The sequence below is a fragment of the Strigops habroptila genome (assembly GCF_004027225.2).
Source record: "Strigops habroptila isolate Jane chromosome 13 unlocalized genomic scaffold, bStrHab1.2.pri S16, whole genome shotgun sequence".
Lineage (NCBI taxonomy): Eukaryota > Metazoa > Chordata > Aves > Psittaciformes > Psittacidae > Strigops > Strigops habroptila.
In genome coordinates this window covers 8,508,416-8,522,659 of record NW_022651054.1, presented here as the reverse complement: position 1 = coordinate 8,522,659, position 14,244 = coordinate 8,508,416, and the positions used below count along the sequence as shown (strand labels likewise).

Sequence of the window (14,244 nt, the reverse complement as noted above, 5' to 3'; positions counted from 1 at the left end):
TCTTTGGAATACAAGTCTGAACTTTAGTCACTGTTGACCAGAAAAATAGGTGTCGATTATTGGGAGTGAGTTACCAGAAACATCAAACTAAACTACGTAGCTGGCATGTGAGCCAAGAGACCTGGGTTAATAAGTTTTTAGCATGTATGCTCCCAGTTATCCAATAAGATCATACAGTGCTGAATGAAAAGCTCTTACAGTTGGGATTTTTTTCCTATTGAATCACAACTCTCTGGAATATTGGACTTCTTATGTCACTGCATCATCAGTTAACTTTCTGTTAGCAATTCTCAAACCCGTGGTGCAATGTTATTGGAAATAGTGCTTTTGTGAACGATGGAGAAGCATATGCACTGTGCTTCCCAATTTCTACATATGCTGAAGGTAGCATACGATCAGCCTGCTGACCTTTCTAGGCTAGAGAAGCCATTGTATGTTTTCTGACTGGGTGGTCACTGAATTTACGACAGGATGTTCCCTTCTCAATCTGGGTGAAAAACAGTTGTGAGACTAAAGTGTTTAGGTGAGTGTTCTGAAGTCAGATGACTTTGAAAGACTGCTTAACAAATGTGTGAGCACATTTCCTTCAAAGAATCAGCAAAGGAAGTTTAAAGAATGGGATTAAACAGAGGTCTGGGAACCTTCTGTTAATGCCTGGCTTCAGGGAGTGTTAATGCTGAAAAGTGGTGCCGGGGCTGCAGAGGGAAGAATGCTTCTAATTTACGATTCGAAGTGCTGGGGACAGAGGCAGGGTTAGGAACGGACATCCTTACTTTGGGTTTGTGACACTAGGTTATGTTTAGCAAGAGGAAATTATGATGCAAAGAGAAATGTGAAATAGTTCAGGAACCAATATATTACCAGCTAAAAATATTGTCCCTTTGTTCATTTATTTTTCACAACCATTTATGCAGCTCTAGGTACAGCTGATACCTTGTTGAAGGGTTTCTGTATCCCTCCACCTGCTTTGTAATCTTGAGATAGCAGAAACATCTCTTCTTTCTGCTTACCTGTCTGAGCATGCTGTCTAGTATTCTTTTAATGATCTTTTGTACATTTGTTTCACAGAGACATTCTGTTTATAATAATGCCAAGCCAGTCAGCAAGGGTGTTGCCAGACACGCGGATCTTTCAGACCTTCCTCTTGCAGGTAGGTTGCAGTAAACATGCAGATGTTGCCTCTTTTTACCAGCAAAAGCTTGTCATTAACTGTTGGCCACTGCCTAGGCCATTGTTCCTCTTCTTGTATGGTCAAAGGAAACATGAAGGGTCTTCAGAGTCTTTGTTTTAGAGAGCTTATTAATTTTGTTGTGTTTCCATTCCCATCTTGATCGTAGCCTTAGAAAACAAAAAAATTAGCTGATTTGTAATGGCTTGCCAACACAAACTTGCCTTCTTTATTCCAAAGTATCCATGGCACCTCTCTAATCCACGCTGTGGAACTGGAGAGGATTGGATTTTGTTCAACATGTATGTATCTGGAACAAGGCCAAAGCACTGTCTTTTGAGGGTTTATTTGTTTTTAAATTGAGTTTCATTTGGAATACATCAAACATTTCAGATACCGATGTGACTGGTTTAGGAACAGTCATATTTGGGCTTGAAATAGTTTGTTTTGAGAGTTCTCAAGAGATGCGTTTGTTTTTATTTCACACTTTGCTTTTGTTCTCTTGTCATTTAATATTCTCTTCTACCAGTGTTTGTTTCCCATTTTCTCTAGGGCCCTTTATTTTGGTTATCTAGTCCTTAATGTAGTTGTTGCATTGGAATCAAAGCTAGTAACAACAGATTATTGAATTTTTAAGGACAGCTGAAATATTATATTCCTATAGTGAAACCTCAGTGAAACTGCAGGGAAGGACAAAAAAAATATCATCAATCACAACTTCTTCATTGGTAGACTGGATTTGCTGCAATAGTTTGCTATTACAGGAGAGAAATTAGAACCTGTCTTCATTTTTAGACTCTTCAGTTAATCTGCTAAGCTTTTCCCCATCATTCAAAGCTGAAGAGGTACTGGATCTGAACAGCAAAATGGGTTATAGGGTGGATGGCAGCATAAATAAATAACATTTTTTCTATGCTACTGGCTTCTCCTGCAGGAGTAAATGCTAAGCAAGCAGAAGTTATCAGTGAGACAGACAGAGTTTACTTACTTGTATCAGTTGGCATCCAGAAAATGACTTGCATAAGAGTATACAATGATTCTAAAGAGAACTTAAGACCTTTTTAATCTCTACTAGTTTACCGTAGAGTGAAGTAATCTGTCAACTGTGTAATATAATGCCAGTCCTTAATAGTAAATATCCCACTTCAGGACATGGATAATTGCTCTTATTACCCAGAGACAATTGTTCTGTGAAGATCTATTGAATATGGTTTACCATCTAACAAGTTCCTGTATTTACAGCTTGTCTTTGTACCTGGGTTTAATTTAGTTCCAGTAATCCATAGTAAAGGCTTATTCACTGTAAAGTTGTAATAGCTCTGGTTCCAATCTAAATAATCCTAGAAGGCAGTTGATCCAAGCCCTATGCAAACAACACTGAATTAAAAAATATCCCCAAGGAAATTCAGAGTGAAGTAGTCTCCATAATAATAATCTTCTGGCTGATTCCATCTGAGCAGTACCACAGTAGGGTTCTGCGATGTCCTTAATATGACCCAAATGTTACATCGTTGGAGAGGGGAATGGATTACTTTGTGGAGAGAGCTGATCTTTGCCTATGATCTTTTAATTTAGAATCATAAGTTTACTCGTTCTGTCCTGGAGTTCTAAAATAAGTCAAAGGAAGGATATTACTCGTGCAAGTGAGACTCAAAGTACAAAGCTGCATACTGTTAACTTGCATCACTTCAGGCACTACTGTATAATTCAAGCCAGTAACCAGAAAGTTCCTTTAAATAGTGCAAATATAGTGCTAACAGAATGGCATTTTCCTTGTGTTGCATGTTTTTCATACAATTATTATCCTGTTTCTCTTTCCAAATGACTCCTAATATGCCTCCATCTTCTCCCTTGTTTCTTTCCATCTAGATGCTTCCAATAGCCTTTATACCTATCTGAGATCCTTCCTTCTCCTTCCTTTTTCTGTACCATGTGTGAACACATCCTGAATGATTGGCACAGCGCTTCCTGATTAGACCATGCCATTAGCCAGTCCAATTATGTTAATGGCAATTTAACAGTGCCTTTTTTTTGCTATTCTTATAAACTAGCAAGAAGCCTACATTCCTCTTCATAACATTCACATTTTTGCACTAGATCTGTTCCTCTAAGCAGAATTTGCTTAAGTTTAAAACAGACCCAAGAATCATTCATTGGTTGCCTGTCTGACTGGTGTGACTATTTAAATTTGAGGCAATTCCCCATAAATCCAGCATAATGAGGAGCTAGAAGAGTCATACACATTTGGAATATATAGTAGAAAACCAAAACAAAGTATGTTGTGTGCCATTTCTTGTTTGTTATGTGTTCATGATGCGCACAAAGAAGGGACAGTGAGTGGAAAGAACGATGACCCTAAGGTATATGCAATTCAGTGTAAACCTCTGCCAACAGCCAAGCTGGGATGGTTTCTGTCCTTTTCCATCTGGACTTAATAGATGGGAACTTGTCAGCCCGGTATGCTGTGGAGAGAAGATGCAAAATGCCTATAGCTCTCAGCAGCTGCAAATGCTTACGGAACTCAGGAGGCAAAGCAAGGGCAGCTGCATGCCTGTTTGAAGGATTTGTTTATCTGGCAACTGCTGATACACACACCCCACTTACTGCTGAAAAGCAATTAAGGGCTGATTCAGTGATAGACACCTTTGCTGAAGGTGAGATAAGAAGGAATTCACACCTCTAGGTGATATGGCACTAACTGATAATGAACATCGGGAGGGAACTGAAAAGGAGAACAAGTTGTGTTCTACAATCAATTAATTTCTGATAACAGCACATAATATGCTGGCATAGATGCGGGCTTGTTGACAGTTTGTCTACAGAAAGGAAGCAGCCAAATTTCCCCGTGTTATACATCACTGTACCTCATGACTGATGTGAATGGGAAGATAATTTCTTTTCTATGATCTCTTTAGCTTCTCTTAAAAAACCTATTGGGTTCTATGGCTACTAATTTTGTTGATTTTTATATATATACACACACCCCCTTGTAGAAATACATATAATTTAAAATGTTATATAAAAATATGTAATATGTGTAATAAAAATATAGGTGCATGTATTAATATGTGTAATAAAAATGTAGGTGAATATATTGAGGCTTTCTAAAGTCCTGTCAGATAGGACACCAAGCATCATATGATAACAACTGCCTCTTGCTGCTGCCCCGAGCTGGGTTGTGTTCAGGAGACAAGAGGCTTTCTCGTTACAAATCACTAATGGCAGAAAATGAATTATTGTGCTAGGGCTGGCCAGTCATCTGGTGAAGATATCTGGTGATCAGCTTTTGAACCTTGAAGACTGTAGATTTTGGTATTTCCCCTCATTCACCTGAGGCCCCTACCCCCCAGCAGGAGTATCAATCACAGGAAACCAGGCAGTCTGTACTGTTGAAATCATCAAAGCCATTCCTTGTTATGATCACCTCTAATCTGCTCAAGGTTTCCTAGCCCCATGTGTGTTTAATGAACAAATGAGTACATTTGTTTAGAATCAAAACAACTCACTGCATATTGTGTGCTGGGTGGCAGGACAGTGATTAATCAAATTCCTCAGGCTGCAAACTGACAGGGGTGTTTTTAATTCCCACAGACCTTCTGAAGGGGAGAAATGAAGAGCTGAAACCAGACCATTACCTGCGTAAAAGCCCCTCCCTGGAATCCCTGAGCAAACCTCCTATGGCCTTCAGCAGCAGAATGCTTACCTCTACCCCCAGCAGCTTGAAACCCCAAAGCAAACTCAGGTACCAACTGTTACCTGGAAAAAACAGCACACAGGAAAGATTGGCAGCATTACCTAGCACCAAGGTCAATGTTTTAATCTGGTGACCCCTCTCTCCAGTGGAAACTGCTGGCTACTCTGTCCAGTTCAGAATCACGAGGCTGTGGCACATCCAGATGTCGTAATTCAGATTGTAATAACCGCAGTTATCTGTAAGATGAGCAATCATAGTAAAATGAGGAATCATGGCAAAATGAGGCTAGCAAGCTTTCAGGAGCCACTAAGTTATATTCCATCATGTGTACGAGTAGTCTTACTGTAGCTTTGCATGTTACGGTAAGTTAAAAACTAAAAGCTTTGAGGTATAAGGGAAAGCTGGACACTTAATTTTCCTTCTGTCTTGACAGAACATGTATTTTCTTCTGATCTCCACCATTATTTCCAACAGTAGGAGCTGTAGGGTGGAGACAATGCAGGCGTTTTGATTGCTGACCTTGACTGCAGTAGAGCTTCCAGATTTTTCATTTTGTTCAAGAACTCATTCTGCAGCAGCTCAATTGGATGTGAATTTGCTGTTGCAGATTCTTTTGATAGTTGCTTTCCATTCTACTCTCTAAATCCTAGTTTCGATACGTAAAGCAAAGAGGTTACTTGAAACTTTATAAGTGAAGTTGGTGAAAATAATAGCAGAAAGGTTACAGTTTGATTTACATTTAGGTTCTGTGCTGCCACTCTGGTTTGTTATGCAGATATTATTTACACACTGCTAAAAAGAGACTTCAATCATATTTATCTTCTCCGTTTGCTTCTCTGGAATAGTGTGGAGAGAAAGGATCCATTGGCAGCCCTGGCTCGGGAGTACGGTGGTTCAAAGAGGAATGCTCTGTTAAAATGGTGCCAAAAGAAGACTGAAGGTTACCAGGTAAGGAAATAGGTACATTTTTACTTTTCCCTGGAGAGTAATTCATCACTTCTCTATAGGTGTGCAGAAAGCAATGTCACTTCAAAGAAATTTGTGTATTTCAGTCTGCTGATTTTTCATGTTTACTTCTATTGGGTGTTTCCATCCCCTTCCTTCAAATTAAACACTGCAGTGCCCAATATTACATTATCATAAATAATTTGTGTACAAAACCCAAAATACTGCATCAAAGGTTGCTGACGGTTAGAAACCATGTATATGGGCAGCAGCTTCAGTTTAGCATCAGATTTTGAAACTACACTGTAATATTCTTTTCTGTGAACAATGTGCTATTGCAGGAGTTTTTTCATTGGTCCTTTCTGTAAAAACCAAAGAACTATTTCTTTGTTTGGCCTTGACCAAATGAAGTTTGCAGTATGTAGCCCTGCTCTTTCTAATGTCCTGCAGTTTAACAGGGTTTTATAAAGCAAGTTTTGACTGCATGAGGCTGTCTCATTTCTTTGCAAAGTGATTTTCACTCTTAAACAGACATAATGATTTGTCCAGTTCTTGTATGGCCATTGCGGTGCTTATCAAGCTCTGCCTGGTGTTTGTATGCAGTTGGGTTAGGCCATTGGTTCTGCTTGTAACTGAGCTGTAGAAGGCAACTACAGACAACAGTTCATCCTGTGAGATATGCTGGGTGTGCAGGATAGTCTTGGTTTGATATAATGTTGAGATTTTTCTTTCTTAAGAATAATATTGTTTGTTACTTAGAGCAGAAGACAAAAGCCGTTATCACCACATGATATGCACGCTGGAGCAAGTCTTTAATAAAAGCAGAGTCCATCTTTTAAAGTAAATAATAAAATATTTTTTTTCTTCGCAACCAGCTCTTTATGAAGCATTAGCTGCAGGGGGCAGAAGTTTGGAAGAAAAGACAGTAGCTTTCCCTTTAAATAAACTGAGCTATAAAAGCTTGAGTTGTTTCTTAACGCTGGCGTATTCATCTGGCTTGCACCAATTTCACGGAAGGACGGGTATCAGAGAAAGCTCTTGATTTTAGACATACCTTAGAATAAAGCCAGGGTTAGCATTTGTCCCCTCAGTTCTGTGAAACTGCCTAAATGGCCACAGTGCTGCCCCCTGAAACTATACGCTTTGTGCTGTGTTGATTTATTTTATATCCCATCTACTAAAAGTCTCCTGGTCTTGGATTTGAAAGCGTGGGAAAACAATCACATCCAGCCTCAGAAAATCATATATGAAATACAACTTTTCCAAGTCTAACTCCTGTTAAGCCAGCAAACCCATCTCTTGAGGAACGCTTTCTCCTGACAGCGTTGCCCTTTTTTGTTTCAAATGGTACATGTGGTGAGCTTCTTCCACTTCTCTTAGAACATTCCGAGTTCACTGTTAGAAGTGCTGTCTGAGAGTCAGCCTGTAGTTTTCTTTTTCTGATTATACCCAAGTTGAACTAAATTTATTGCTTTTAGAAATTATTACATGGCTTTGCAAATATAGATTTGTCCTGATTCTGTAGGTACCAGCCTGGCACTAGAAGTGACAAGTATTCCCTCTGTGGTAGAAAAGAAAAGGAATTTTGTTTTTCTATGCTGAACCTAAGTAGTAGAGCTAGCAGTGTATCAGATAGCAGGCCACCCAGGAGGTATGCAGGCAATCTGGGTCTATTTGTTTTTCCTTTTAGTATTAGTCTCTGGAGGAAAGTATGTCCAGGCTTCAGAGGACAGTGGAAGTCTTTGCTTTTATATATGGCTGCTGAAGTGTTGTTGCTACGTGACTGTTCAGATGATGTTTCAGGAAAAGCTTTGTCGTTTCAGTTCCTGCTCTGATGAGGCTCTTGTTCTGTTCATGGCCGTCCTCTGTCGTTACTCTTTCTAAAGCAGCAGAATGAGTTCTCTGCAGTTTTGGAGAACAAGCAGGCAGAGCACTGACAAACACTCTTATCCAGGAGAGCCTGAGAAGTTCAGGCTGATGTGGTGAGGGGCCTCATTATCCAGAATGTAAGATCTCAGGGCAGAAATTAGAGTCAGATGAACCAAAAGACAAACATGGTATTGATTTATGGTGAGAGTCTTGCCTCTCTATCTTCACTGCTTCATTTAGAGGCATTATCTCTTGGACATTCTTCCTCAGATTCTCTTTCCATTGCGCTCTTTGTGGTGCATTAACTAACTTTTCTTGAACTTGCTTTTCCCAGACCCTTGCACTCTTACGATAAGGCTGATATTAAACTCCACAGGGAGTTTTTATCCTTCTTGTGTACAAAGAACTGGATCGGAGTAAAGAACGTCATCCTCCTTCCTGCCTTTCTTCTACTGCAATGGTGGGAATGAGGTAATGAACTCCACTGAGCAGAACCTCAATGATGTGCGTATCTTTTTTTCCATCAATAATAGCCCTGTCTATGAGGCATCATCTGTGCAAATCCCACTATAATCAGTCATGTTCTCTCTATCATGAAGCCCAGAACCTCACATGACTTTGGATACAAACTGTTTTCAGCTCTGTGACACAGCAGAATGAGAGAATAAGACTTGCTGCTTGGTTGGCTTAACTTATTTTTTCAATGTCAAAATATACTGCCTTTGAGGTCTAGTAACAGTTCCTGATCTGAGCTGGTGAGGAAGAGGGAGATTCCTTTGTTTAAATTATGAAGATACCAAATTTCATTAAATAGTATGAACAAAATGCATTAGAATAACTGATATTCTCAGTAGCACCTACTACCCGTGTCCCCCATTCCCTGAGGAAAGCTGGATTAGTGACCTAGGAAGGTATCTGGGGATAAGACCTAGGGACCAGCATACAAGGCTCCACTTTTTAAATGCTTTGATCCATACAAGACTTATCCTATAGATAGAAATTTACATCCTGCTCCTGACATATCATAGAATCATTTGGGTTGGAAAAGACCTTAAGGATCATTGAGTCCAACTGTAAACTATCCTTGCATTGACTGCAGTGGGAACATTCCCTGGCTTTGAACTTCAGCATGTTCCCCAGGAGGCAATCTCATAAAACAAGAGAGGGACACTGGAGGGAGCTGAGAGAAATGCAGCACAAATTGGTAGTGGCCTGGAGGGGATTTTTTGTGTTTTGAAAAAAGAAATTGCATGAGCTTACAGTAACTGAGTGGAAACATGAAAGCATTGCTGTTTCTCTGATCTGCTCTGTCATTTCTAAGATCCCTATTTAAACAGTGACTTGATATCTAAAAGATATGAATGCGAAAAAGAGAGTAACTATTTAGAACGTGAATCACTAGAGTGAAAATAAAGTGGAAGTTCACTTTAATGACTAGGACAAAAGAATATGAAAGTGAGATTGCATAAACTGTGGCATGATCAATGGTATGATTTCAGTCATAATTCAGTGCCTAAATGAATGTTATCTGGCGTTTTGACAATCCATTTTTAATAAGTATGCAGGGGAGGTGCTAAAAAATTCTCTACAGTAAAAAGAATTGTAGTGAAATAAAGCTTAGGGCCCAGTGGCTTTGTGCAAAACTTCCTTGAGGAAAACCTCCTGCTTAAAAACGTCAACCTTAATCTAATGTATGGTTTCCTGTAAGAATTGTGACCTGGCACATGATATCTTTCTCCAGACATATATAGACTGTTCCTTCTGCTTCTCTGAATTTGTTGACATCATGGTGCATAATGTAGGGTGATGAGATGACCAGATTTGAGAACTGCTTTTGTGGCTCTGGAACTCAATTACCACAAGTCCTTTAAACCACAAAGCCTGCTGAGAGCAAGTTATTTATGTGAAAATAGCTTTTTTCTCTGTTGTCTTGTGGGTTTTTCTTTCATCTATTTGAAAAGATTATACATCATAGCAATAGTGTGAAGTAGAAATTGGGTGCCTCTTTTCTAATAGGCTCTTTTCCTGTGAGTCGTAACTCCTGGAAGCTGCCGAGAGCCATTCTTGTTGCATTATCACCTTCCATAATCATATCATTAGTGACTGTAATGTTATTTAAGTGCCCTGGTTCTGTTTGCTCTCTGTGGAGACCATTTGTCAAGGGGCCAAACCTCTCTAGATTAAGTCTATTGCTACCCACAGATGTATTGTGAAAACACGGAACATCAAGAGGCACTTAACCCACAATCATTAGAACTGAGGATTATTGTTTCTGCCACATATACCCTCTCCAGAGAGGGGGGGGAATTGCTACCATGTTAGTGAATGTTTTGCTTAAAAGAGCTATTTTCATGGTTTTTTTCCAATCTCTGCACATCTATTCTATGGCAGAGGAAAAGAGAACCTGAAACCAACACTTTTCTCCAATGCACAATCATGATTATTCTTTTTATCAAAGTTGTATTTAGTTTAACAGGACCCATTTGGGATCCGCTTGTTGAAGAACCACTATCTTGTAAAGCTAGCTGTGCGGTTGTCTTAAGTAGAGGAATGCTAAATAGGATGAGACAAGGAATGTTCTAGAACTGACAAAGGGAAATGGCAGCTATAACTCTGAAGATTTTTATATTTCATAGATTCCTGACCTGTGCATTCAAGCCATGGCATTGTATCATCTCCCTGACTCTGACAATGTCAGTATGCCAGTGTACGGATAAAGGCAGTGGGCATCTTCAGGAGAAGAGGCAGTGCTCCCTATTAGCACTGGCACCAACATCAGATGGCTGATAAATTGGCATTGATCTTATTGGTATTTGCAGGACCAGCCTTAGAGCCAATTTCATATCATCTGGAGGAATCTCAAGAGCATGGGGAAACTGCTAACCAGAGCAGTTCTTATGTAGCTTTCATGTTGTGCAAGTAGTTCCTGGAGAAAAGAATTCCTTTTCATTATCCTGCATAAAATACACTAGTAAATATAAGCAAAGCTAGAAGAAAATGATTAATTTGTTTCCATGCCTTATTCGGAGCTATTTGACTTTGCAGTAGGTCCCAGGAACACTGTGCTGTTTTAGAAAGCATGCTTAGGAGTTTGTAGGAACTATTTTTAGGGTGATGCTCTCTGACATTGTATTGTTTAGTCTGAATTAGCAAAATATAAGTATCTGTAAGCCCAACAATTCTGAACATTTGCCTCAAAAGTTATGAATTGTTATTTGAAGCTTCCTTTTCACAGAATCACAGGTAGTTTTAGGGCTCTGATGAAGTATCCTAATGGAGACTGCAGCCTCCATAGTTTCCAGAAATATAGACTAGCATTAAGAGGAGTCTAAATACTTCAACCTTTGTCTTTACTGTATATTTTAATAAAAGTAAATATATATTCCTGTATAGTGCTTCAGCTGTTCAAAAAGAAGGGAAAAACCCTACCTCGAAGTATTCCCACTATAATGGCTATTCCAGCCTTGAGAAACAGAAATTGGAAACAAATTGCTTCCAAACATAACCTAAAAGTCTTTACATGTAATTCTGAATGCTTTTACTACAAGAAGAGTAAAGCTGGTATATCAGACTATGTAAAACTTGGTGTCTCTGCATAGTGCTACGTTCTTCAAGTAGCACTTGAAGATGCAAGTGCTTCTTCATCTTCTTCTTCTTCTTTTTGCATCTTCAAAGATGCAAAAGCTGAGGGGGAAAAAGGCTGTTGCAGTGTTTGCTGTTTGTCAAGTAATTATAGCGAGCGACTGGTTGACTAGTGGTTTGGCAGTGAATGTAATATAAAGCTTTCTACTCTTTTGTTTTCAGTTTAAACTCAGACTAATACTAGCTTTTTGTTTATGAATTTGTGGCTTTATTTTTCTCACAGGAATTTGCATTCCTTTTCTTTCTGTGCTAGACAGTATTTCCTCCATATCCTCTTTGTTCTCAAGCCCTATTCCGTGATATTATCCCCTGCTTTTTCTCATATTTTTTGCCTCATTTGCTGGCTGGATGAGATCCAGCATAGATTAAGTGTGGCCCAGAGATGTACAAATGCAGATAGGCTGACAAGGACACAACATATTCCCTTTGGTCAAGTGGTCATGGGGCCACTGCGTTCTCATTAGGGAGGTGGACTCTCTGCTGCTTGGACAGCCAGCCAGGATGACTATTTTTTGGCTGCTGATGCACTGAACAGGCATATTCCTGGGGCTGCACATTGTGGGGACCTTCTTTATAGGAGATCAAAAGCTCCTTCATGGCCAGTTGTACATTAACATGTACATGTTTGGTTTCTTCCTTATTCTGGAAACTAAGGGTTATATTTAGAAAGAAGAAGTCAGTTATTTCTTTGCACGTCATTAGTGTGGGTAGTTGACGTTGTCTTTCTTCTTAAGCAACTACTGTCTCAATCTTTTTCAAGTCCTGACCAAGCACTTTGCCTCACGTACACTTCAGTCATGCACTGGCTTGGACCACAGAGAGTGAACAGGGACATATTGCAAATGCTACCACGGTCCTCAGGATTGGTGCTCAGGTTGGGAGTTCCAGTAAAGAACCAAAAAGCTGAATGGGACAAACCCCAGGATCAACTCTCTCAACCTCTGAACCTGGGCAGAATATAATTCCTGGGTCTTGGCTTGTAAAACAGTCAGTCAAACACTTCCTTTGACACTAATATACTGGAGCTTAGTTTTAAAGCCTTGAGAATCCCAGCACAGCTGTGCACTGTCCTAAAGAAATACAGGGGAAAAAACCTAAAACAGTTGTTTCTTAATCACAAGATGTGAGCGTGGGTATGAGAGTGATTCTCCTACCCTTTTCTGCATTACTGCTTGTGTCACTAAGTAGTATGAAACTCAATATGTTTCAAAATTGTATCAATCTCTGTCTTATAGATCAACATTAACCAGGTTTCTATCTAAATATTTAAGTAGTTGGGAGAACTAGGTAAGCAGTGGCATTCCATAATTCAGTGCTAATACTGAGGAGGTTTTCTGGCCAGCTTTCCAACTGGTGTCTTTCAAGCAACAAGGATAGGAGGTAAATCCCATCTGCTGTTAGGCTGCGCAGTTCATATGCAGTCTGGAAAGGCTGGATTCCTGAAGTACTGTGATCTTATGTGCTGATGATCAACAGCAAAACAAGTAACTCCCAGTTTATGTGATGTGGGTGAAGAAAAACACTGAACTCCCCTCCAGATTTAAATGGCAGCCATACATTTAGTCTAAGCAGCATTCATGGCAGTCTCTATCTTCTGGGGAGCACTGGGAAGATTTCCCTTCTGCCACACCAGCCTGTGTGCTTCAGATTAGAGGCTGACTGCCAGAGCCTGCCGAGCAAGCAGGAAAAAGCTGTCTATTTGAATATTTACCAATACTGTTAATGCAGCAAAGTTCTCTGCTGAACAGTGACACTTCTCCTAAAGCACCACATACTAAGCATATCCCTTGTTATGGGAGGGTCCACATGCTTCCTAAGAGCTCTGCATCCACAGTACTTGTAGCATTTTGACATTTAGAAGTAGGATATATGTGCAATGGGGCTTTTCCCAGGAAGTTAAGACATTCTATGAGTTTCTGAGAAATGGGTGAAATTTCTGGCTTGCGTTATGCTTCTCTGATTTTTGCCAAAGAGGAGGTTGTTGACTTCAGAGAAACTTTTTCCTATCTATGCAAAAGCTATAGGGAGTCTTGGGTAATAGCTATCAAGATTATACTGTGTTTAAATAAAAATTGACAATAAGTTGGTCAGGCATTTTGCTTCCAAGTCTGCCTTGGACCATCTTTGTCAACTTGGCAGTCTTGCTTATCACCATTGCCTTGATTTCCCTAGCTGTTAAAACATAGATCATCATATCCTATCATTGGATGATGATGAGTTTCAGTAATATTTGGAAAGATACTCTGATAAAAAGGATAATCTTGAGAGTTTTGAATGAAAGTATGGCCTTAAAATTCCAAGATATTCCCAATTTTGGCCAGAATAAATGTTTTCTTTTTCTAAATAAAACCGCTTATAGCTGAATGTGTACATGCAGTTTCTCAGTATGTCCCAGCTGCATCCAGGGTTGGGGCTGGAAAATAAATGCAGCAGCCAAATTATGGCATGTTGGGAATAATCAAGTTGATTACCAATGTGCAAGCCCCCTTCACAGTGATGCCAATGCATAAATGTGCTTCTCCAGTGCAGCCAAATAACTTAAGCCAAGCTCTACCTTTTTTCACATAAAGGGCTTTATCCTGTAAACAAATCCAAGTCTCTGGATTGGAGGGATAAAATAAACGCCCATGCAGTGCTCTCATGCGTAACTTTCTATCCTGCTGGGTAATTTTAAAAATAGCATTTACATTCTATCCATCCCAAAGTCCAAGACACTTTCCTTGTGTTGCCTGGATGCAATGACAATCAGTGAAAACACTGAATTGATTGGTCACCAGCTGGAACAGCTCCAAGCTGTGAGTTTAACTGGGAGAGAGCTGAGCTCTGCTTTCCAGTTCCATGAATATCCTTTGCTGTTGAGACCTCTCCCCACCTTGTTCCCATCCTTTCCCGTGAGCCTGCTGCAGGCTGCAGCCTACCCCTCCGC

The 14,244-nt window shown here is 39.8% G+C and overlaps 1 protein-coding gene across 7 annotated transcripts in view; it reads left to right on the top strand.

The window, feature by feature from the left end:
* Window positions 1-14,244, top strand: part of SPECC1 (sperm antigen with calponin homology and coiled-coil domains 1) — a 98,074-nt gene that overhangs the window by 69,130 nt on the left and 14,700 nt on the right. For all 7 annotated transcript variants that reach the window (XM_030472650.1, XM_030472651.1, XM_030472649.1 and 4 more), the window contains 3 exons: window positions 1,069-1,150; window positions 4,760-4,910; window positions 5,708-5,810. In XM_030472650.1, the coding sequence (XP_030328510.1) occupies window positions 1,069-1,150; window positions 4,760-4,910; window positions 5,708-5,810 (336 nt within the window). The remainder of the gene's footprint in view (window positions 1-1,068; window positions 1,151-4,759; window positions 4,911-5,707; window positions 5,811-14,244) is intronic.